At 31.3% G+C, this 21670-nt stretch overlaps 3 protein-coding genes across 5 annotated transcripts; 2 read left to right on the top strand and 1 right to left on the bottom strand.

The window, feature by feature from the left end:
- Positions 1 to 798: 798 nt before the first annotated feature.
- On the bottom strand, positions 799 to 4326 carry LOC124846410 (Protein kinase superfamily protein). 2 transcript variants are annotated; one of them, XM_047323658.2, is made up of 8 exons: positions 4029 to 4326; positions 3885 to 3917; positions 3136 to 3469; positions 2432 to 2553; positions 1951 to 2156; positions 1693 to 1867; positions 1376 to 1510; positions 799 to 1289 (listed from the first exon to the last, which is right to left on the bottom strand). In XM_047323658.2, the coding sequence occupies exons 3-8, from the start codon at positions 3452 to 3454 to the stop codon at positions 1083 to 1085; spliced, it is 1164 nt and encodes a 387-aa protein (XP_047179614.2). In that variant the 5' UTR covers positions 3455 to 3469; positions 3885 to 3917; positions 4029 to 4326; the 3' UTR covers positions 799 to 1082. The 2 variants fall into 2 exon arrangements, with proteins under 2 accessions (XP_047179614.2, XP_047179616.2); XM_047323660.2 differs by lacking the exons at positions 3885 to 3917; positions 4029 to 4326 and having other exon boundaries at positions 3136 to 3809.
- A 6149-nt stretch (positions 4327 to 10475) lies between these two features.
- Positions 10476 to 11868, top strand: LOC124846407 (uncharacterized). 2 transcript variants are annotated; one of them, XM_088100091.1, is made up of 4 exons: positions 10476 to 10493; positions 10616 to 10740; positions 11336 to 11611; positions 11685 to 11868. In XM_088100091.1, exons 1-4 carry the CDS (start codon positions 10476 to 10478, stop codon positions 11737 to 11739), a joined length of 474 nt encoding a protein of 157 aa, XP_087956217.1. In that variant the 3' UTR covers positions 11740 to 11868. The 2 variants fall into 2 exon arrangements, with proteins under 2 accessions (XP_087956217.1, XP_047179611.1); XM_047323655.2 differs by having other exon boundaries at positions 11330 to 11611.
- A 3917-nt stretch (positions 11869 to 15785) lies between these two features.
- On the top strand, positions 15786 to 20655 carry TCX2 (TESMIN/TSO1-like CXC 2). Its single transcript, XM_047323663.2, has 10 exons — positions 15786 to 16387; positions 17229 to 17389; positions 17490 to 18231; positions 18411 to 18883; positions 18970 to 19044; positions 19239 to 19419; positions 19497 to 19592; positions 19686 to 19752; positions 19883 to 20033; positions 20122 to 20655. Exons 1-10 carry the CDS (start codon positions 16337 to 16339, stop codon positions 20456 to 20458), a joined length of 2334 nt encoding a protein of 777 aa, XP_047179619.1. The 5' UTR covers positions 15786 to 16336; the 3' UTR covers positions 20459 to 20655.
- Positions 20656 to 21670: the final 1015 nt, after the last annotated feature.

The raw sequence follows: 21670 nt of genomic DNA, 5'->3' as shown, positions 1-21670 counted from the left end.
GTATCCTATGAACCCAACATCATGATAGTTCGGTTAACTCTCAAAAAATGTTTTTTGGAATTTAAGAGACAATGTTAGAAGCATAAGCTCGATCGATCGGTCTCATCTCTGCATATGACTGTTCGATCACAAATTGATTAGAGATAACAGCATAAGCTCAGTATAATTAACAAAATAATCATATTTACAAGCTATTGAACCGCAGTTAGACTAATTCTAACTAAAGACTCATTCTAACTGACTTGAGCTACTTTGTTAGGATATAATGTGTGCAGAATAAAAGAAAATAGATTAGGAATTAGTTGTTAGTTAGTTGGTTAGGAGGAAAGACAACAGTAAAAATGGAGTGAAATAACAAAGTGTGAAGAAATTTTGTATTGTTGTAATTTTTAAATAAAATTTTAATTAATACTATTTTATTTTTCGATGTTGTTGAATGCTAATTTTTCTACATTATATACTGAAAGACAAGAAGAAGAAAAGATTAATACAAGAGTGGCAATGTATATACATGAGAGAAAGAGTGGTTAACATGTTTCTATTTCTATATGGGAAGCATATCCATTGAAGCTTTAATGGTCGAGAATGATTGCACAAACAGAAGTCCAGGTCGTTGAAGGTGACAGTAAGTAACAACCTCAAATAAGATCTAAATTTATAAAATATCAGCAAATTTATATATAATTGAATAACTTATTCATGATGGATTACACATTTTTGGCCAGAAAATCTTAGTTCTCCACATCAGAATTGACTAAGGTCCTCACAAACAACAGAAATTGTGAACAGAAGTAGAAGTAGTATTAGAAGGGTAAACTTTGATTAGGGATTATGTTCCGCTTTGATGCTCAAAAGAATCCAGTTTGCAGTACTAAATACAATATGTAAGAAGCGTTGAAATCGCCCCTTTAGCCAAAAATTAAAAAAATAAAATACAATGCCCTTCCTTTCTTTCTCACAATCAATCTGGCCAAAGGAAAGGGTGTTGATCTGTGAACTGGCAAAAATATAAATACCAATTGCCAGTTACAGTGCTTCAGTTCATCTGTTGAACAAACACATAACAACGTTGGATTCAAGAATCAGGGCCCACGGGTTGGAGCAAAACAGAAGCACCCTGAATTCTGATCTTCTGGTATCATTCCACCACCTTTGCTGGTATCAAGTGCTTCCAGCATTCTCACCACCTCGTCCATTTCTGGCCGCTTGTTCGGATTCGCATCCCAACATCTCCGCATGATGTTTGATAAGGCGCTTGGACAACACCTTGGTATGTCTGGTCGTAAATTCTGTGCAAGAATACAAGCAATGTCAATCATGCCCAACATTACTTAAAGACTGTTTGAATAAATCATGGTTTGTCGTGTTAACTTACTTGCCGAACAACTGCAGATGATACATCAGCAAAACTTAGATCTGGATAAGGCATATCACAGCAGTAAATTTCCCACAAGCAAATGCCAAAGCTATAGACATCGCATCTCCTGTTGTAAGGCTTCCCATCCAGAACCTACATTTTGTGTAATCCTATGATTAAAGCTAATAACCACAAGTGATTTTGTTTGACAGACAACCTTGGATATATATATATGCACACATAATAATGTAAATTGCACCTCACAGAAGAAAGTATTTGAATATTGAAATCATAGTTGAAATCACAATAGAGGTAATCCTGTTAAAAACACCTACCTCTGGGGCCATGTATCCAAGGGTTCCAGTTTCACCTGTCATGTCGCTTGGATTCATAGCTTCAACCCGAGCAACTCCAAAATCAGCTATTTTCAGATTACGACTAGGACTTAGTAACATATTCTCTGATTTAACATCTCGATGAACAATCTTCTTCGAGTGTAGATAATGAAGACTGCATTTTTCGGAAACCAATGAATTTGTATTAGTAAAATATATGCAGTTTTGTTACTGTCGAGATGTTCAAATAGGACATACCCTCTTGCAAGATCCAAAGCCAGCTGAACCACAACCTTGTAAGCTAGTTTCTTCCTCCTATTTTTGATCAAGTATTGCTTCAGTGTCCCACCAGAGATAAACTCAACAATGACACAGCATGCCCTGGAAGGAAGAGTCTCTTCCTCTCCATTCGAATTTTTTGAGGGAATCTTGAGATTCGAAGTGCCCATCGAAGCTCCAACAAACTGTTGCACAGATGAATACAACACAATTACTAATCTGAAAATTTATACACCAAAACAAAATTGCTGTGGAGAGATATGGATTTAATCCGTATCTCCTCCTGAAAAGGCAACAAGAACAGAAATCTAAGCATGCTAAGAGATCAGAACAAAGTAAAAAAAAATGTCATTACTAAAAGCGTGTGCAATCAGTAGCAATCACTTCTTTCTTCAACTTTGTCAAGTATGAAGTAGTCGTCATTCATTTCAATAAATAAGATTGAATACTGAGTTCTTACTTTTGTCACATTAGGATGGTCAAGTTTGTGCCAGACAGCAACCTCCTGTCTAAAAGATGCCCGTAAAGCAGCAGCTTCAGCTGGTGTAGCTACACCATCCTCACCCCAGTCCAATACTTTCACTGTAAATATTCAACATGACAATCCAAAAGGATAGTAGACCTGGTATACCGCTATATTCCCCATACCATAAATTTATTATACACACATTCATAAAAATATAGTTCGGAAAAATGAGAAAATGAGGAGTAAATCTTTAAGCTTGATAGTATAGTAAGTTTCAAACACCATCTCAGCATTTAACTTCATTGCTAAAAAAACCGAATATGTCCCTAGATCAGCATCTAACAGAACGGAGAAAAAAAAAGAAAACTGTCTCTCATTGGTTATTTTCATTCAACATTGCTGAAGCCATGTTCTCTTACTCACAGCATCATCAAACCCAGGCATAGATTTGAACAATCATACCAAATTGCAATGACTATAATATTGATTTAAAAAAAAAACAAAATTAAACTCCAGACTCGGGGTATGAGAAAACCAGCCAATTTTGTCAAAAGCTAGAAAGAATGCAGTCGATGCAGAACGATTAAGCATCTAAACAGAAATACTGAATAACATATTCAATCTCTTTTCCCTCACATTTTATGAAAACAAAAATCATCCAGAATAACGTATAAAGTAAATAAAAGAAGTGGAAATACCAGCAACGTCATGAGAATCATAGGTGCCCCTGTATACAGTACCATAGGCTCCCTGAGCCACAACATATCGTAGATCCAATTTGGCCAAATCGACCTCCCAGTCTTCTTTGGCCCGTTTTGCCTCAGTGGTGCTCCTTGACCAAACCCTGCTCAAGTGCTTTTCCAGCTGCGCATCCAAACTCTTGAGATCAATCTTATCAGCTCTGAATATCATATCCTTACTGCTTATGTTTCCAGCACCCTTCATCTTTGAATTCAGAGCCCCTTCTGCTTCCAATTCCCTCTTTGGTGTCTTAACAGCCTCGCTTTCTGAATCCATCTTCCCCACTCACCACTTCAAATTCCAAATCCAATACGTACAACCCCCACGATGTTAAAATAATTTATAAGGAAAACTCTGCCATAAAAATTTAACAAACCAAAAAAAGTTTCGAAATTTATGTATGTGTAATAATTAAGGAGCAAGGAGCAAGAAGCACCCTCAAAAAAAGTGTGCCTTCCTCTGTATATTATGTATGTCTAGAAAATTGACTTTTCGTTATTCAAAATCATTTTTCTCTTGCCAAAGAATTGTTTTATTGACTAGTTCCCTTGAGAAAATAGTACCAGAATAAAGAAAATAATAGCTATCAGAAAACGACCCAATTCGCACTATTCGGCGACTAAGACCAATGAACCAGAAAAATAAAATTAATTATTTTGGGTGAAAAATTAAAACAAAAAGAAGAGGTATCTACCAAAGCACAAACCTTGACAGAAGCCACCAAGAAACGAGCGGCCAGCTGAAGCATCAAACGAAACAAGAAAAATCAGATTAAGAATTACGCTAAATGTGACAAAAAAAAATTGACCTTTTTTTATGGCCCCAAAAATAACAGGAAAAAAAAAAGTACCTTTTTAGCTTTTGTAAGAATCAAAGGCTTTTGGGTTTTGATGCAATGAGCATTTCGGAGGTTGTCATCACCGATTCTGAGATGCCAACAGAAACCCAATCCCAACAATCCATCGCTCAAACTTTGTTAAAGGAGCGATTTTGAAGGGTAAAGCCACAGGAAAAAGTTAAACAAACCGGCAAATAAACAACCCCAAAAATCAAAGTTAAAAAATAAAAAATAAAATCAACGGTGAACCTCCCAGAGAGATGCGCGGGTGTTCCCTAAAATGTGGAAGAGAGAGAGAGAGAGAATGTTTGAAAATAGGTGAAACAATGAAAGGCAACAAATAATTACAATATTATATCATATCATATCTCAGCTTACCTTGTTCGTGTTGCTGTGTCGTGAATTTTACGTATCAGATGAATGTACGATGTATTATGTATATGTATGTATGCATATAAGATATAAGATCAGTCTAATAGTATAATAAAATAAAATTAAACGTAGGGCTTGTTTGTGAGTTGACAGTTTGTGATTCTGATTTTTAGTTAGAACGACAGAGAGACAGACACATTGATTCCTAATCCTAGATTTGTTTGCTGTTTCTTGTTTGTTGCCCCTTTTGTTCTCATAAATCATTTTGCTTCAACAACTACTAAAATGAGGTGATTTAAGGTTCGTTCATTTTGCAAGTATTCTTTTGCATTCAATACTCTATCCCCATCAAGAAAAAATTTAATTTTTTTTTTCTTCTAATTTCTAATACATCTTTTAAAAATAAAATTGTAACATGATTATATATTTCAAAACCAACAATATTTCAAATATAATAATTAACTATATTATTTTATCAATTTCAATTTTGAATCTAAATTTATAAATTAAAAATATATTTAAATATGGTTTTTAATATAGAATGATTATCTACCCTCGTAGTAGAAATAATCCAATTTAATAAAAGAAATCTCGTTAAACTAAACTAACATTATATTGATTGGATGGTCATGGGTTAATAAATTAAGATAAGAATCTTATAAAATCTGACTTAAAATTTATCCATTAAAATATGTTCATACGACATAAAAATTAAGATCAATAATTTTGAATAAGATTTTGAATTATAAAAATAAATAATATATTTTTTTATCTTGAAAATATATATACTGAACAATAACTAAATAAAATTTGTGAGAATTAGTGTAGGATTTGACTGACAAATTAAAAAAAATTTACTTCCAAATTCATTCTCATTTACCTCTCAATCTATTAAAATAAACAACAAAAAATTTACCTTTGAATCCTCTCAATTTCATTCAATCGCTCTCTAAAATCCATTCAAGTGAACAAAATATAAATAAAATGTTAATAGAAATCTAGTTCTTGTAAAACTTGCAGTTGAGTAAAAATTGTAAAATAATATAAAAAGTGATTTACATACTAAAATTAACCAGATTTGAATTAATACATTTAGTGTGCCTCTTGCAAAGAAGATGCTCATAATTTTTATTCAAATTGTATCACAAGTTCATGAAATAGTAAATAATTTGGTGAATCAACATGAAAAATCTGTAAACACTAAAAATTTGACCATAAAAAAAAAAGAAAAATCGACTTTATATACTAAAATTTATAAAAACGGTGATTATTGCGTGATACTTTGTATAATTAAACCTAATTTTTATAATAATATTTATAATAGAAACGTTTAAACATACAATTAAAATAAGAATACAAAATAAATTGCATTAACTTTGTTTATTATTTATTTAATGAATTGCATCGGCATTTATTACAAAGCGTGTTCCAATACACAATTTATAAACCTTATCTAAAATTATAGTTGTTTAATATTAAAGAGTGTTTAATATGAAAACATTAATTATTTGTTGACTAAAATGTTATTTAATGTAATATATTAAAAATGTCAATGTTTCAGTAGACTTAAATAATAGTATAAATGAAAAACAAAATAACAGATGTTAGATACTGGGGGAATGTATAAGGACATGAGTTTTAATAATGTTATTACCCAGTCTTTGAATTTGTGTATCAATTTATTTATTAACTACTGTATATTGATTTCTTATATTTAGGAAAATTTTGATTTTGAAAATAAAAAATATCAGAGAAATCTAATAAATAAAGGCTATGAATTTATTATTACATTGATATTTTTACTTATTTATAGTATAAAAATTTGACATTATTCAAAAATTATTATTACTTAATTATAATTTTATAATTTTATAGCTTTATAGTCTTACAGTCTTATACTCTTATAGTGTTATAGTTTTCTAATTTTCTAAAATTTTAATTTTATAATTTTGTGATCTTATCATTTTATAATCTTACTATCTTATAATTTTTATATTCTTATAATTTTATTATATTATATTATTGTATTCTTATATGTTTATAAAATTATATATGGTGATAAGTGAGCAAGTAACATGACAGGATCAAATTTTAAAAAAAAGAAATAACCAAAACTTAATTAAAAAATATAAATTTATCGAGTAATTAATAGATTATAAAAATTTATTAGAATAAAGTTTTCAATTTTTTTAGAAACATTAAACTTAATTAAGCCTTAAAATAATGTAAATTCATGTTTTAATTGTTTTTTAATAAAACTTTTAGATGTTTAACATGTTATTAATTTATATGATATACTGTTGTTTTTTTTTATGTTAATTTAGGTTTTCTTATGTTTAATTATATTTTTATTTTTAGTAACATTAATGAAAGACAACCGGTTAAAAATAATGAAAAATAGTACAATGGCGTTAAAATTATTTTATTATTTAATCAATTTTAAATTTTTTTATGTATGTCAAATAAATTATCAATTATAATTATATAACACTTATGAGTATTTTTGCTTTTTAAATAAAATAAAAATAAATTAATCATTATTAGGTTTTAATTCATTTAATGTCACACTTAATTTTAAATTTTTGTAAAATTCATTACTTATTAATTACTCTTAAACTTTTGTAAAATTCAATATTTATTAATTATTTTAAGATGTGTTTAACACTATTCTTATTTTTACTATTAGTAATCAGAGATTGATACTGAATTTAATAATATCATTAATGGTGGTTTGAATATTGCATCAATGTTTTTTATTATTAGGCATGTATTTATCATTTCCTAAAAGCAATACTACCTTAGTTTCTTTCTAAACATTATATTTTTTTAATTTTTTATTTTATTTATTTATCATTTACAAATTTCAATGTCTTTAATTACATTTTTTATATGTTATATACTTTTATGTGTATCAATATTTAAATTATATATATATTGTTAGATGAAAAAATACGATAATTTTAGTTTAATTAATAAAGCTTTTTGTTTTTGTTCATCTTATAAAAACAACATTAATTTTATGTTTTACTACATAATGAACGAGAATTATTTTTATTGGATTTGGACGGAATGTCATTGAAGTGAAATATGAAGCTGTTAGGCTGTGGTTAAACAAATTTTTATTCATAAATTAATTTGAACTTATTAAAAAATATTTTATTTTTATTTCTTATTTTCTTCAAAATTCAACAGACTTATCCATAGGACAGATTTGTATAGCAAGCCAATATGTTTATTGAGATATATGAATTACAATCGTTAAAATTTAAGAATCACTTTCAAAATGTGTGAAAACCAAACATATTATTAGTTTATTCCTTTCACTTGTTCTCTCTCGTATACTTTTTACTCTTTTAAGATTCGATTCTGGTGTATTTTGAATTTTTCTTTGTTTATATAGAGTTAGTTAATGTTATTTTAAAGTTTATAGCACGTTAAATCTGCATAAATTATATTTTTTAATAAAGAGTGTAATATATTATTTGACTTACTTTAGTTCCATAAATTAAACTGTCACCTGCAACGTAAATTTTAGAATATTTCATGTGACACCTGGTCAAAGTCAACAGGCGCATGCTTTGATGCGTCAATTTAAAAAGTCAACTGGGGTTTAATTGTAACCCATTACAGAGGTTATTAAATCAAAGATAAAGTACAAAGGATAATTGATTAAATAATTCGACGCATGATATCGAAATGTCAATACCCAAAGTATAATATCGTATCATAAAATTGAATGGGATTTTTCATCTGAAATAGGACGAGGATGACCTTGTGAAGAAGGGTTTTTGTCTATGGGAAACATTCTTTTGACTTCTTATTCTAGTAATCGATCAGTGTACAGGTAATTTTTCATAAGATATTTCGATGTTCAATTCAATTTTTTTTTTTAATTTAATAGTGAATAAAGAAAGCAAATTTACCTTAAAATTAAATCTTTATTTATAAAGTGTTGAAGAATACAATCAATTAATTTATTTCTTAACGGTCATTAATAAAAACCTTAACCACTCGTTAGTAACCATTGTAATATTAACTATGCATTGATTCTAATATTAATTACGCATTAACTATGCTCAACGGTTGTCGGAACCGAACAATCATTAGATACTTTCTGACACATCAACCACTCAGTTCTTTCTGTCCGGTTTGTCATCTTATCTTATCGGTCAGTTATAAGTCTATAGTAACATATTACATTTATATATATATATATATATATATATAAACAAACCCTTTAATTACCGTAATTAGAAAAGGTTACATTTTTAAACTTGGGAAATCGCTAGAGTTGATGAACTAAGGTTGAAAATGAGAGTTACAAACTCATGGAAACTTGCAACAGAATGCGTCTTCCAAAGTTTGAATCCAGAGAACTATTTATCATTGGAGAATGGTACAAGGAAAGAACAATAGCCAAGAAAAGTCTAAGAACAATATTTATCAAGAAGTGCTTTTCAGAATCTGACAGAGTACACAACACGACAACCCATGATATTCTGCACATAAAATTTCATAACACCAAGGACTATACTTAGGAATATTATTATATACCGAAATAAAAGACGAAATATTATTGGTTTATGCGATTTTCCATCTAGAATTAAGTGTACTGTGTTATCCTCATCTCAAAAATTACGTTTTCTCAATTTTTTTTTCTAACGGCGGTTTTAATTTTGGGCTCAAAATTGTCTGAAACGTGGTGTGTTTAGTAAGGAGATGGTTGTTTAACGTTAGGCCCATGTTGAGTAAACATTTAGCACTTGCATATTACTTTTTGCACCCTATCAAATTTAGAGAGTACTGCAGCATAAGATGGAGAAAATAAATAGTTGTACTCTGTACGGTAAAAGAGAAAACGATTGGATTTTACAATGAATCAAAAAGGAATCGAGCTATCTGGGAAAGTTCATTAGCAACGTGACATTCACAAAAAGAAAAGAGCACCACTGATTTGGGTGTTATGTTTCACATATTGTGTTTTTTTCTTCCTGAATTCTGACATTTTCCTCTGTGCTGTAATCATAGCTTTTACTTTTGTCCATTCACTAACTTTCCAGAATGTTGCCCTTGTTACGATAACGAAAATACATAACAACGTTTTTTAATTCAATCTTTTATCCTTTTTTGTTTTTTCCTCATTAAAAGGAACCAACGATAAATATTATTAAATGAAATAATTAAATTAAAAATACCGATAATATAAGCATGAACAACTCAAGGTGTTGGATATTCAAAGTAAACTTAACAATGAAGAATTTTGTTTATTTATCGTGTGCATTATTTTTACACACTTCTCCAATGTTTATTATTTATTTCATTAGAAATTTCATTTCTATTATCTATTAAAAACTAAATTTTAATTAAGCAAAAATGTCAGTTCGTCATCAAAATATATATGTAAAAAAATTCTTAAAGTTCATAAATAAAAGAGTACCGAAAATAAAATCAAACTAAGAAAACATACTTTTAATCTTAATATAAATTTAACAAATAGAATAAAAACAACACTAATATAAATAAAAAGACATATTAATGAAAAGTAAGGATAAAAATATCACCACATATAAATATCATGAAATTAAAAAAAATGTCAAAATTCTCAAAAAGAAATAAGTTTGTAATAGAAAAAAGAAAAAAGAGAGTTAAGATATTTTAATAAAAAAACAATTATTTAGTTAAGACTGCATTAAAAACGAAATATTTTAATAAAGTGTAATTACAATTACAACTTTCAAGCTGTCTTATAGGTAATATATGCATGGTTGGTCTCCGATGATAGAAATCGTGAAGTTTGACGGATTCAACTTATCCGACAACTTTGTATATATTTAGTTAATCTATACATATACACAAACGTTAACGCTTACGGCGACTAAATAGCGGTTTGGATTATCCACAGCCTCCCTTGCAGCAATCGGAAACTGTGTTCTGCATGCGGTCAAAAACACTGTCCTATAATACCCCACCACGTGGCCTTGTGTTATGCCTTTTCTGCATGTTACTCGTAATATAAATGGGTTCCTTCCCACGGAGGAGAATCAATACATATCATATCACCTTTGTTTCATTCCACAAGAACAAAAAATGGCTTTCAGGGCAGCGGTAAGTCGATTCCTTTTCCATCTTTTAGCAGATGTTTTAGCTAAACCCTATTGTTCTTGAAGGCAAAATACGTCAAGAATGCAAAAAATATATGTAACTGGTATGATATTAATTACATGCAGAAAAATTTTCCAATTACGTTGGTTGAATTGGGAAGTGGAAGGCGAGCATTTACCAGTCCGACGACTCCAAAAATGAAGCCGGTGTCCCGAGTGATGGATGCTGATCATCATAGCTCGAACTCTGGGTACGTGTGTAAAGTGAAAGAATCTATATATATATATATATATTAAAAGGTTTACTCTTTGTTCACTTGAATCAATTTGGAGAAATTGAATGTGTGAATTTGAGAGGATTTGAACGAAGAATTAGTGTAAGATTTTATTGATGTGACATATTAAAAAAAATTACTTCCAAATCCACTCTCACTTACCTCCAAATTCACTCAAATAAATAACAAAAAAATTTATCTTCAAATCCTCTTAAATTCGTTCAATCACTCTCTCCAAATCCATTTTAGTGAACAAAGTCTTAAAGAATAATTATGATGTATTATTTCATAATATTTATATAAATTAAAATAATGTCTAAATTATAGTTATGAGAATATTTTATATATAGAGAGAAATGGTACCAAGACAGACTTTTACATTTATTTAACACATAATAGAAAGATAAAATAGTCATAAAGGTGTAAAATTTTGTATTTTTTAAGAAAAAAGAGAAGGAAAAACAAGTAAGATGGTGTTAAATGAATGTAAAAAGTTTAGGTGTGTCAAATAATTATGTGTGTGTGTAAAGTGTTTGATATGAATATATTTTGTTATGGATGGTAGAATGAGTGTGAAGGCAGAGCTTGCACCAGTGTATATAGTGGGCGGAATGGTGTGTGTGGCTTTGGCGATTGCGTCGCACACTGGGTATCAACAACTGGTGCGGTCTCCACAAGTTCACGTGAACAAGAAAAGAAGAGAAACAGTACCTGAAGTCTCCGATCCTGATCGCACCATGAACTCCGCCGCCAAATTCATCGACGGTTCATTCTTAAGGAAAGTCTCTCACATTCAAGAAAACAAGGCCACACTCAACGATCCCATCCACCCTAATCCTTTCACTCGGTAAACCTAACTATATCTTTCTGCATTATATATTCATTCATCACTTACTTATTTTTTGCTTTCTTCCATGCAGTCCTCGAACTGTCGAGACATTGAAGACAGTCGGCGTTGAACCCGCCAGACGTTGATCATATATTACAACACGAGTAACGATGAGGTGATATATTTTTACATTTATTTGACACATAATATAAGAATAAAATGATTACGAAGAAATGAAATTTTATATTTTTTTTAGAAAAAAAATAAAAAATAAGAAAAAGTAATATGAAATGAATGTAAAAATTTAATGTGTGTTAAATATCATTTGTCTTACAATATTACAATAATGATTCTTTTACACATAAAATTTTTACATTCGTTCCATACTATCCTTTATTATTTTTTACTCTTTTCTTTCTTGAAAAAAAATACAAAAATACACTTTTTATGACTATTTTATCCTTGTCATGTGTGTCAAATGGTGTAAAGAGTGTCACTCTATAATTACTCTTTCTCTTAATTCTTAATATTATTTTCACACCCAACAAATTTTACACACTATTTTATCTTTCAATAACTTTCTTTTTGATAAATACAAAAAGAGTTAAATTTTTTTAATGATCAAAATATCTTAAAAGTGAGTTGCCAAATAATACATATTTGAAGGACAAAATTTATGAATTTAGATTTTTTGTTGAATTTTTCTGTATTATTAAACACTGATTATAATGTTTTAAAATATATTAATTATTTTTAATGTTCAGCAGAACAACTATAGAGACTAAAATTTGTTGGGTGTGAAAATAATACAATCCTTTATTTCCTTAATATGTGATTTTGCATAAGGTAATTGTAAATAAGGCAATGCCTGATATTGGGCCGTCTTCACTCTTAGGAGTACATAGCGGAGACTAAGAGTGTAAAATTGATACGGCGCCACTTTGTATCTTCTTTGTGTATTTGAATGTATATATATAAATATAAATAAATAATTTTTAAACTCTGGAAGCTCAACTGCAAGTTTTCTATGCGAATAATTAGTATGAAATATAAATAAATATAAAAAAATATGTTAATCAAAATATAATTTCTCTATGTTTGAAATACGTATGGTCATATACATGTACGAGAGAAGCTTCCTCCGCAAACGTAAACCAAGTCAAACAAAAGTACTAAAAATAAATAATAATAATAATAATTAGTTAAAGAAAAGTTAAAGCATAAACTGAATTTGGGTCTGTGGAGAGAGGCATAAAAAAATGTGATGGATTATGTATGTTTCTCTCCACCACAAAGACATTATCTTATCAGAATGTTGTCTGTCAGGAACCATATGTGAAATTTTTAAGAAAACACTTTCAGTCTTTATTGGGGACATAAACGATCCACACGTTAAGAAGTAAAGAATCAGACAAACAACCCCATTTCATAATATATTTGTCAGCTGTGTTTTTTTTTTTTTTATATAAGAAAATGTATTTAAAATGGGAAAGACTAAAAAGTGTGTGTTGGTTTTAAGAGGGTAAAAAGAAACCAAGGTTCCGCTGAATATGGTTGGTTTGTCAGGTGAGTTAAGGCATCTAAAAAGACCAACACCACATCATTCTTAGTTTAATGTTACTGCCATTCTTTCTTTCATCTTTATTATGTGCATTTCTCTCTTTTATTAATACCTTGTCTTTCGTATTCATGGTGGCGGGATCGATCACGTGATCTTGTGCTTATAGCATATATGTGACTTACATGGACCACCCAAACACGACCTCTAAATTTGGGAGCAGAAGGATAAGGTAGACTCATATGTGAAGCATGAACATCTTCATTTTTCATCACTGCCTCACATAAATGCACATTCTATCATTATCATCACACCACCAAACCATATACCCTACACCTCTCATCCAACCATGTAACTTTCTTAATACCACTTTTTTTTCTCTCACATTTATAACTAACATACTCAAAGAAAGTATAAACATCTTCTTTCGATTCTGAGTCCTTTAAGGTAGTATCACTGTAATTGAGATAGTATTCGTTTTGAATTCAAAGTTTTATTAAAATTTTATATTGTTTTGGTTTACGAGGTCGATCTCTACACTTTAAATTTAAGTCTCAATTTTTCTTTTATTTCATATTAGTTGTCGTTCGGTCGAATTTGGATGTTATCTGTAAAAATCACTCCAATACTAGAGTCAGCGTGTGTTTGATATATTGACAGTAAATGTGTAATAAATGTAATTAACTACAAGAATATCACAAACCTATATTTGTAGATTTTGAGATGAGTTTCTAATAGTGTTGGTCTATGGCCCAAATGATAATAGTCTAACTTAGGGTTAATGTAATTATTCTTAACACTAACTTGACTTTTAGTCCGATCTATGTGACAGACTCATATGGAATTATAGACTAGTTGATCATTCGATTCTTTAACTGATAAATAAATATATTATACAATATTTAAAAGATATTTTATAAAAAAAATATATTTAAATTTTTAAATATTAACTTTTAAATAATATAAAACTATTAAATATACCGAAACATGATGACTCATACTATACCTACTTTTGTATCTTTTTCTTTTAATGAAAGAAGAAGAAAAAAAAGCATGTCTTCGAGAGGTTAATTAAAAAACATTTTCTTTCAAAGTATAAAGATTGCCCAAGTATATTTTACGTGTCTCACTTGCTCACTTTTCATTAAAATAATTACGTGCTTGAAATACTGAATTATATTTGGAAGTGTCAAACTAATAATTAGAGTTATTAGGAATCGTGTTTATAATTGTGTAATAATTCTGAAGACCAAATAAGTTATTAATATATAGTTTTATAGTAAAAACTTATAATTTAGTGATGCCTTTTAAGATGATTTCTTTTAATATAAAATATTGAATAACATAGAAAGGTTATGCAACTCACGTAATGTAGTCCATCCTCGAGTATATTTTTATGATTAAGATATTTTCTTAGAACTTTATAATTAAAAAATTAGGAAGTAAAAATAGGAAAAGATCTTAGCCCTACTTCAGGATGTTGAATTTAATTACCAAATTCAAAATAAAAACACATTGAACAAATCAGAAAGATGTTATATTTGTTTTTTAAGATTGTATTTGCTATGTAATATATTCTTTATAAATGATAAAAAAAAACATTTTTAGACTGTCTAAGTGAAATTGAACTCAAATTTATCAGTCAAAGTTCCGTTTGCAAGTTTTGAAAGTAAAAAAAGTTATTAAAACGATTTTTTTATATTAATATTTTTCTAGTAGTTATAACTCACTCTAACTATTTTTAATGTTTATTTAATCAAAATAAGTGTGTGGACCTAAAAATCTAAATATTTAATTATGAACTTTTTTTCACCGGAAAGAAAATACTGAATATTTAATAACATTAAATATATTTGACGTTATATGATGACATGCACACGACAACGGAATTCCATTGGTCAAAGTTTGATCGGAACGGTCCAACGAACGGAGAACAGCGTCTTAGGTTAGTTGTCATCTAAATGAACGGTGGATTCTAAATTCCATGCGTGGAAGTGCGTGTTATGGGGTTGCGTACTCCACACTTCAGAAGGTACGTACGTCATTGACTTTCAACTTTCCAAGATTCAGGTATGCATGATCAGCGTAGCATGTACGCGAGTGTTCACCACTTTCCATGTGCCGCACCCACACCAGAACACTCCCTTTTCAAATTCCCAGCGCGCTAAAACGCAATGCCTTAATTAAATGCCTTCATATTCGTGTGAGTGTGAGAGTGTCATCTTATCTGATACAGAATAGACGCTGCTTATTTTGTCGTCATTAATTTAACGGCTACGGTTAGGTCTGATATTCAATCCCTCTTATTCCGTTAAAAAAACACTGTCAAAAAGAATTTATATTGTTTTAATGTGCGAAAAAAATATATTTAATTATTACTATAATTTTCAGAAACTCAAAACGGTAACAAATATTTATTGAGTAATTGTACCATGTCTGCCCTAGTTGGTCACCTTCATTAAACATTTTTACACAATTGAATTAAATAGTCAATCATGAATTTTCATGAGGCTGAAACGTTTCTTAATTGAATGGTTTCTCAGATAGCTTGAAAATTAAATGTCGGGTTTCGCGTATAAATACGTTGGACACGTAAATATATTATGAACGTCTTACGATGTTTTTGGCATGATGAAAAAAATAGTAGTAAGAAAATAAAAAAAAGATTTTTATTCTGTGTTGAAATGGAAACAAAACATCATCACTGTAATTTCCTCTTTTTTTCAGAAACTTTTTGTTTATAGAATGAGTTGGGAGCAGTTACAAGATTATGGCAGACGGAAATTAACAGGGTTGAAGGCATTCGATTATGGAAGATCTACAACATCTGCAACATAATACAGCAGTTATTATTTGAATGAATGAAAAGAAAAGGAGAGAGGGTAGAAAGAAACAAGGAGAAAATCCAGATAGAGGATGTGGGTGGTTAACTGTATATGTGTTGCTTTAGCGACAAAATAGAAAAGAAGGAAGCAAAAGAGAAGAAAGAAAGAAAAGAATAGAAAGGAAAGAGAGAGATAGAGGAAGGGACAGCTGTGGAAGGAGGGGTTGTGGTCCCCACCACAAAATCTTTCTTCTCCCGCCTTCCCGCTTCTTGAATCATCCTCATCTTCTTCTTGTTCTTGTTTCCTTATCACACCCCACTTATTTGGAGAAACTGATGTTCTGGTGCTGCCATTCTTGATATGGACACCCCAGAGAGGAACCAGATCAGTGCTACCCTCTCAAAGTTTGAGGTTTGCTTCTTCTTTCATTCTCTAAACCTTCTCTAAACCTTCACCACTTCAATTTCATGTTCTCTGTCTTGTCAAACACTTCCTTTCTCTACTTTTTTTCTGCATGCCACTCATTCTGCACTTTCTTTCTTCTCAATTTTCGCTTCCACTCTTTTCTTTTGCTTCAAACGTTTCTCCATCTAACCTAAATGTCTTATCTTTCTGATTTTGTTCAAGTCATAGTGTCAAAGTTTCTCTCTTTGGAACGAATTGTTTCATTTCTCTAGATCTTTCTTCAACTTCATTTTAGAGGTCATTTTTACAGTTTTTTTGTTTTTGTGGGAGTGCTCTACTATTCTTTTTCTCTCTTCTTCTCATGCTTTTGTTGATACAAGTCTAAACTTTGCGGGTTGCTGTACTCGTTTTTTAACAAGGTTTTGTACGTGCCATCAAATTGAGAAAATTCCACGAGTTTTCTTTTCTTTTCTTTTATGTATTTTATGCATTTGCATTCATACAGACGGTTAATTCGCCAAAACGGGTTTTGACTGGCTCTAAATTTTTAAGAATGATGTTTCACCACAAACTTCACAAACAGTTTCTAATATAATTTACGTAGTACATTCTTGTAGTGTTTTATAATGTTCAACGAGTAATTCTTGTCAGATCTGGTCTGTTAAGAATGATTTGTAAATTATTCTGATTTGTTGTAGTTGTCGGCAAATTATGGAATGATTTTCTCCATTTTTATTTTTATTTTTGGTAGCTCAAGTTACTCTATTCCTGTGTGTATACATGGTTATCCTTGAATTTATCCAGTTTAAAGTATATATATATATTTTTTAACATTTGCCATATGCAGGATTCACCTGTTTTCAATTATATCAACAGTTTGTCTCCTATAAAGCCCGTGAAGTCTGTTCCCATTAGTCAGACTTTCAATTCACTGAGCTTTTCGTCACCTCCATCCGTTTTCACATCACCCCACGTCAGCTGTCTCAAGGAATCTAGATTCCTCAGAAGGTAATTTCGAAAATTTCTGATTTTTATGTCGTTTTTTGTAACATCGAGTTATATATATATAGTGATCCATCTCCGGTTCTTGCCAATTGTTCGTCTTTAGACATATCCCATTGGGCACATGGAAGCCTAAGGTTTCTTCTGAAGATGTAAATAAAGTTCACACAAGTGAAGAAGAAGAGACTCTTGCAGATTCTAAACGTGCCCATCATAACAAGACTGAATCACAGGAGAACACTGAAAAAAGGGTTTCTATAGGAGATGCTTCAATTGAGCTATCTAGCGAGCACATAAAATTCTCAGATGAGCCGCAGCAAACTTTAAAGTATGACACTTGCGGTAGCCCTGGCTATGATCCCTCACTCTGTGATGATGAGGATAGCACTCTTTTGGAAATTGCCGGTGAGGCAGCAGCAGATGTTGGCTACGTTCAGGAAGGGTGTAAAACTGATTCAGTCGAGAGTGAAGTTCATCTTCAGGAAATATGTCAGATGGAGCCAAAAAGTGAAGATCCAGACTGTTACTGGGATAGTTTAGTTCCTGATGGCTCTGATATGCTAATCTTTAACTCCCCAGGTGAAGCAGAAGCTTTTAAGGGTCTGATGCACAAACCGTTGGACCCTTCTATACGACTGAGCGATTTTATGTCTGTGCTGCCACTTTCTGCTGTCCATAATGGTAGGAAAATGTTCATTGTTGATTCGGTTGCTTCAGGTTCTGAACATGAAATTGGAGATCATTGTTCTGAGCCAACGATCGCAGCCACGGACACGGATCAAACACGGGATAATCTTGCCGATGTTGTTTTGGTGACTAGCAATTATAACGAGAACGCAAATGATCAGGTAGGCATGTGAAATCTGTAAGTCTTGAGGCATGGTTCTCTAGGCTCTGTTGTTTTGATTTTGGTATGAAATATGTATATCAGCAATTAACTTTTTTCTCATCAGAAAAAATTCAACTGTACAATGATGCACTGTTTCCACATTTTTAAGTGTATGATCCTCTTGGGTTTTGGTTTCAGCTTGTTTCTGTCACGCACCGTGCCATACGGAGGCGTTGTCTGGACTTTGAGATGGCCAATGTGCAAAAGAAGAACTCTGATGATAATTCAAAAGCCAGTTCAAGTACATCCGAGTCTGATGAGAGGAATGTTGCCAATGAAAAGCAACTTCTTCCAGCAAAACTCAACGGGAATTTTCAGAGGGGGATTTTGCAGGGAATTGGTCTACACCTGAATGCACTTGCCGCCTTAAAAGAATACAAGGGCATACAAATTGAAAATTTGTCTTCTGGAAGACATCTCAGTCTTCCCAACTCTACTTCTTTGCAAATCTCTACAAGCCAAGAACAGCAGCATCTACCGTTGGTACCTGTATCATCTGAAAGAGATTTGGATTCATCAGACAATGTGCTTCAGTCTACCGAAGATTGTTCCCAGCCATCAGTTTACATGGCTGGTGAAGACTTCAATAAGAATAGCCCAAGAAAGAAAAAGCAAGTGCAGTTGTTGATTACCTGTGCATTTCGTTATTTTGAACTTTTCCTTTCTTCATTAGTCTCATATCAAGTTTGATTTGCAGGCGTAAGTTGGAGACACCTGGAGAAACTGAGGGCTGTAAACGCTGCAACTGCAAGAAGTCAAAGTGTTTGAAGCTGTAAGTTTGAAAAGAATGTTATTATATTCATTCTTGGGTTGCAGAATTGGAATATGGTACATTGGTTAATGTCCTAACTTCATGAAGTTTTCATTGCATGAAAGGCTTGAGAACCAAGAAAGGAAAAGAAAATGACCTCAACGTAGTTAAAATTTGAAATTGACCTTATTTATTACCTTTTCTTTTTGTATCAGTTACTGCGAGTGCTTTGCTGCTGGTGTCTACTGCATAGAACCCTGCTCCTGTCAGGATTGCTTCAACAAACCTGTTCATGAAGACACTGTTCTTCAAACTCGCAAGCAGATTGAATCTCGAAACCCTCTTGCATTTGCTCCTAAAGTCATCAGAAGTTCTGATTCTGTTCCTGAAATTGGGGTTAGAAAATAAACTCAGTTTTCCACGTGTGCAATTTAAACCACCTTTTATTGGGTGTTAATTATATCTTCTTGCAGGAGGATCCAAATAAAACTCCGGCTTCAGCACGACACAAAAGAGGATGCAACTGCAAAAAATCCAGCTGCCTAAAGAAATACTGTGAATGTTATCAGGTTTGCTGCACCCTTGTCCATCATCATCCCATCTTGTATGCTTTCAATTTCAGTTATAATATGAATTAAAAATGGTTTTTTTGATTTGAAAAGGGTGGTGTCGGTTGCTCCATTGGGTGTAGATGCGAAGGGTGCAAGAATGCTTTCGGCAGAAAAGATGGTAAGTTTTCAGTCAGGATCAACTAGTTAGAAATGTATTCAGCATTTCGATTGTTTCTTGAATGGTAAATAATATTCCTGTTGTTAATTGGCTTGTTATGAATTGACACAATTCCTTATTTTTGGTTCAGGTTCTGCTCCTGTAAGCATAGAAACTGAGCAAGAAGAAACGGAAACAACTGACAAGGCTATGGCAGAGAAAGCTTCACAGAAAACTGAAATTCAGAACACCGAAGATCATCCGGATTCTGCTACTATGTCAACACCATTACGACTCTCCAGGTTTGAAATGCTGACTTTTGTACAGTTGAGATGATGAACAAAAACGATGTCTCTTATTGATTGATGTTGTTTCATTTCCATGAGACAGGCCTTTGCTTCCGCTGCCCTTTTCATCAAAGGGAAAGGCACCAAGATCCTTCGTTACCACCATCTCAGGCTCTGCATTGTTTGCCAGCCAAAAGCTTGGGAAAACAAACTCTCTTTGGTCTCAATCCAAGCATTTTCAAACTGTCCCAGATGATGAAATGCCGGATATTCTCCTAGGTGATACCTCTCCTATCACATGCATTAAAACTTCTTCTCCAAATGGCAAGAGGATCTCCTCTCCCAGCTGTGACTTGGGATCATCTCCTAGTCGCAGAGGTGGCAGAAAGTTGATATTACAATCCATTCCTTCATTTCCTTCTCTCACCTCTCACCCTTAGAATGGTGTCTTTTTTTGGTTCTAAGTTAGTCTCTCTCTTCCCTGTTAATCATGTTCTTAGTTTGTTGCAATAGAAGCCACGCCTTAGTCTTTTTATATATATTGATCTCCGTTTTACTTTGGTAATAATATGTTGCATTCCTTGGATAATGTACTATTTAAGTAATAGTTATAATCATTCCCGGGGATTAATCTTTATGATTTTGGCCATTTCTTTATGATTAAGTTCCTGAGGATGCATCTTAATATAAGCTGTTGATTTGTCCCAGAATGTTAATTGTAACTTCATCAACCAAACAAGATTTATAGTTTTTAACCAATGTTGGGACAGGAATCAACCGGTTCCAAGTCATATGAAGCCTACTACTGTCTGTTTTGACTTCCAGGTATAAACAGAAGACTGAAATTTTGTGACTGTCAAGTGCATAAATTGTTGAATTCATTGCAAAAAACTATAGCTAATAATCACCACAAACTTTTCCATTTCAAAACATACTACACTGCAACATACATTCCATGTTACTTCTGTATTGTATATACAGCCAAAACATAGCTAAAACTATTAAGAAATATGTACGAATCAGTGTTCTTTAAAAATAGGAGAATAGGAAACATCATAAAAGCATCTCTTGTAAACTTGATCTCAGTTCTATCAGTTAGTTATTTGAAAACATTTATAACTTGAAGAAGCTTTCATATATGTTTTATTGAGTAAGTCAATTTGCTTTGTTTTGAATCTATTCTTAACGTTAATGGATTTGCTATTTCCTAATTTTCAGCTAAGTTATTAGTATGGTTGCTTGAATCATGGAATGTGTGCTCTTATTGAGTTATAGCTGAATGTATTTAAATTAAACTGCACTGAGATAACAATATGCTTAAGTCAGTAATTATAGCTGTTTTTTCTTCTGTGTTATCAAAATGCAAGTGCTTTTGTTTCTTAAAACCAGCAACTTTAACTTCAAATCTGTTCTGTTTTTTTTTTTTGAAAATGAATACTTTTCAAAAACTTAGTTACTATAGCTCTTATGATTTGATTTGTTAATTATTATATTCAACAATTTATAGAATTTTTTCTACAGTAACACAGCTTGGTTTTTATTATGGATAATAATACTTTGACAATATTTTTTTTACAACATTTTAATATTATTTACGTATCATTATATGATTGACAAAATTATTCCACAATCAATAATAATAATCATAAATA

This window comes from Vigna umbellata, chromosome 10 (assembly GCF_029865625.1).
Source record: "Vigna umbellata cultivar VRB3 chromosome 10, Vumbellata_1.0, whole genome shotgun sequence".
Classification (NCBI taxonomy): Eukaryota; Viridiplantae; Streptophyta; class Magnoliopsida; order Fabales; family Fabaceae; genus Vigna; species Vigna umbellata.
This window is presented reverse-complemented; position numbering and strand designations above follow the sequence as displayed.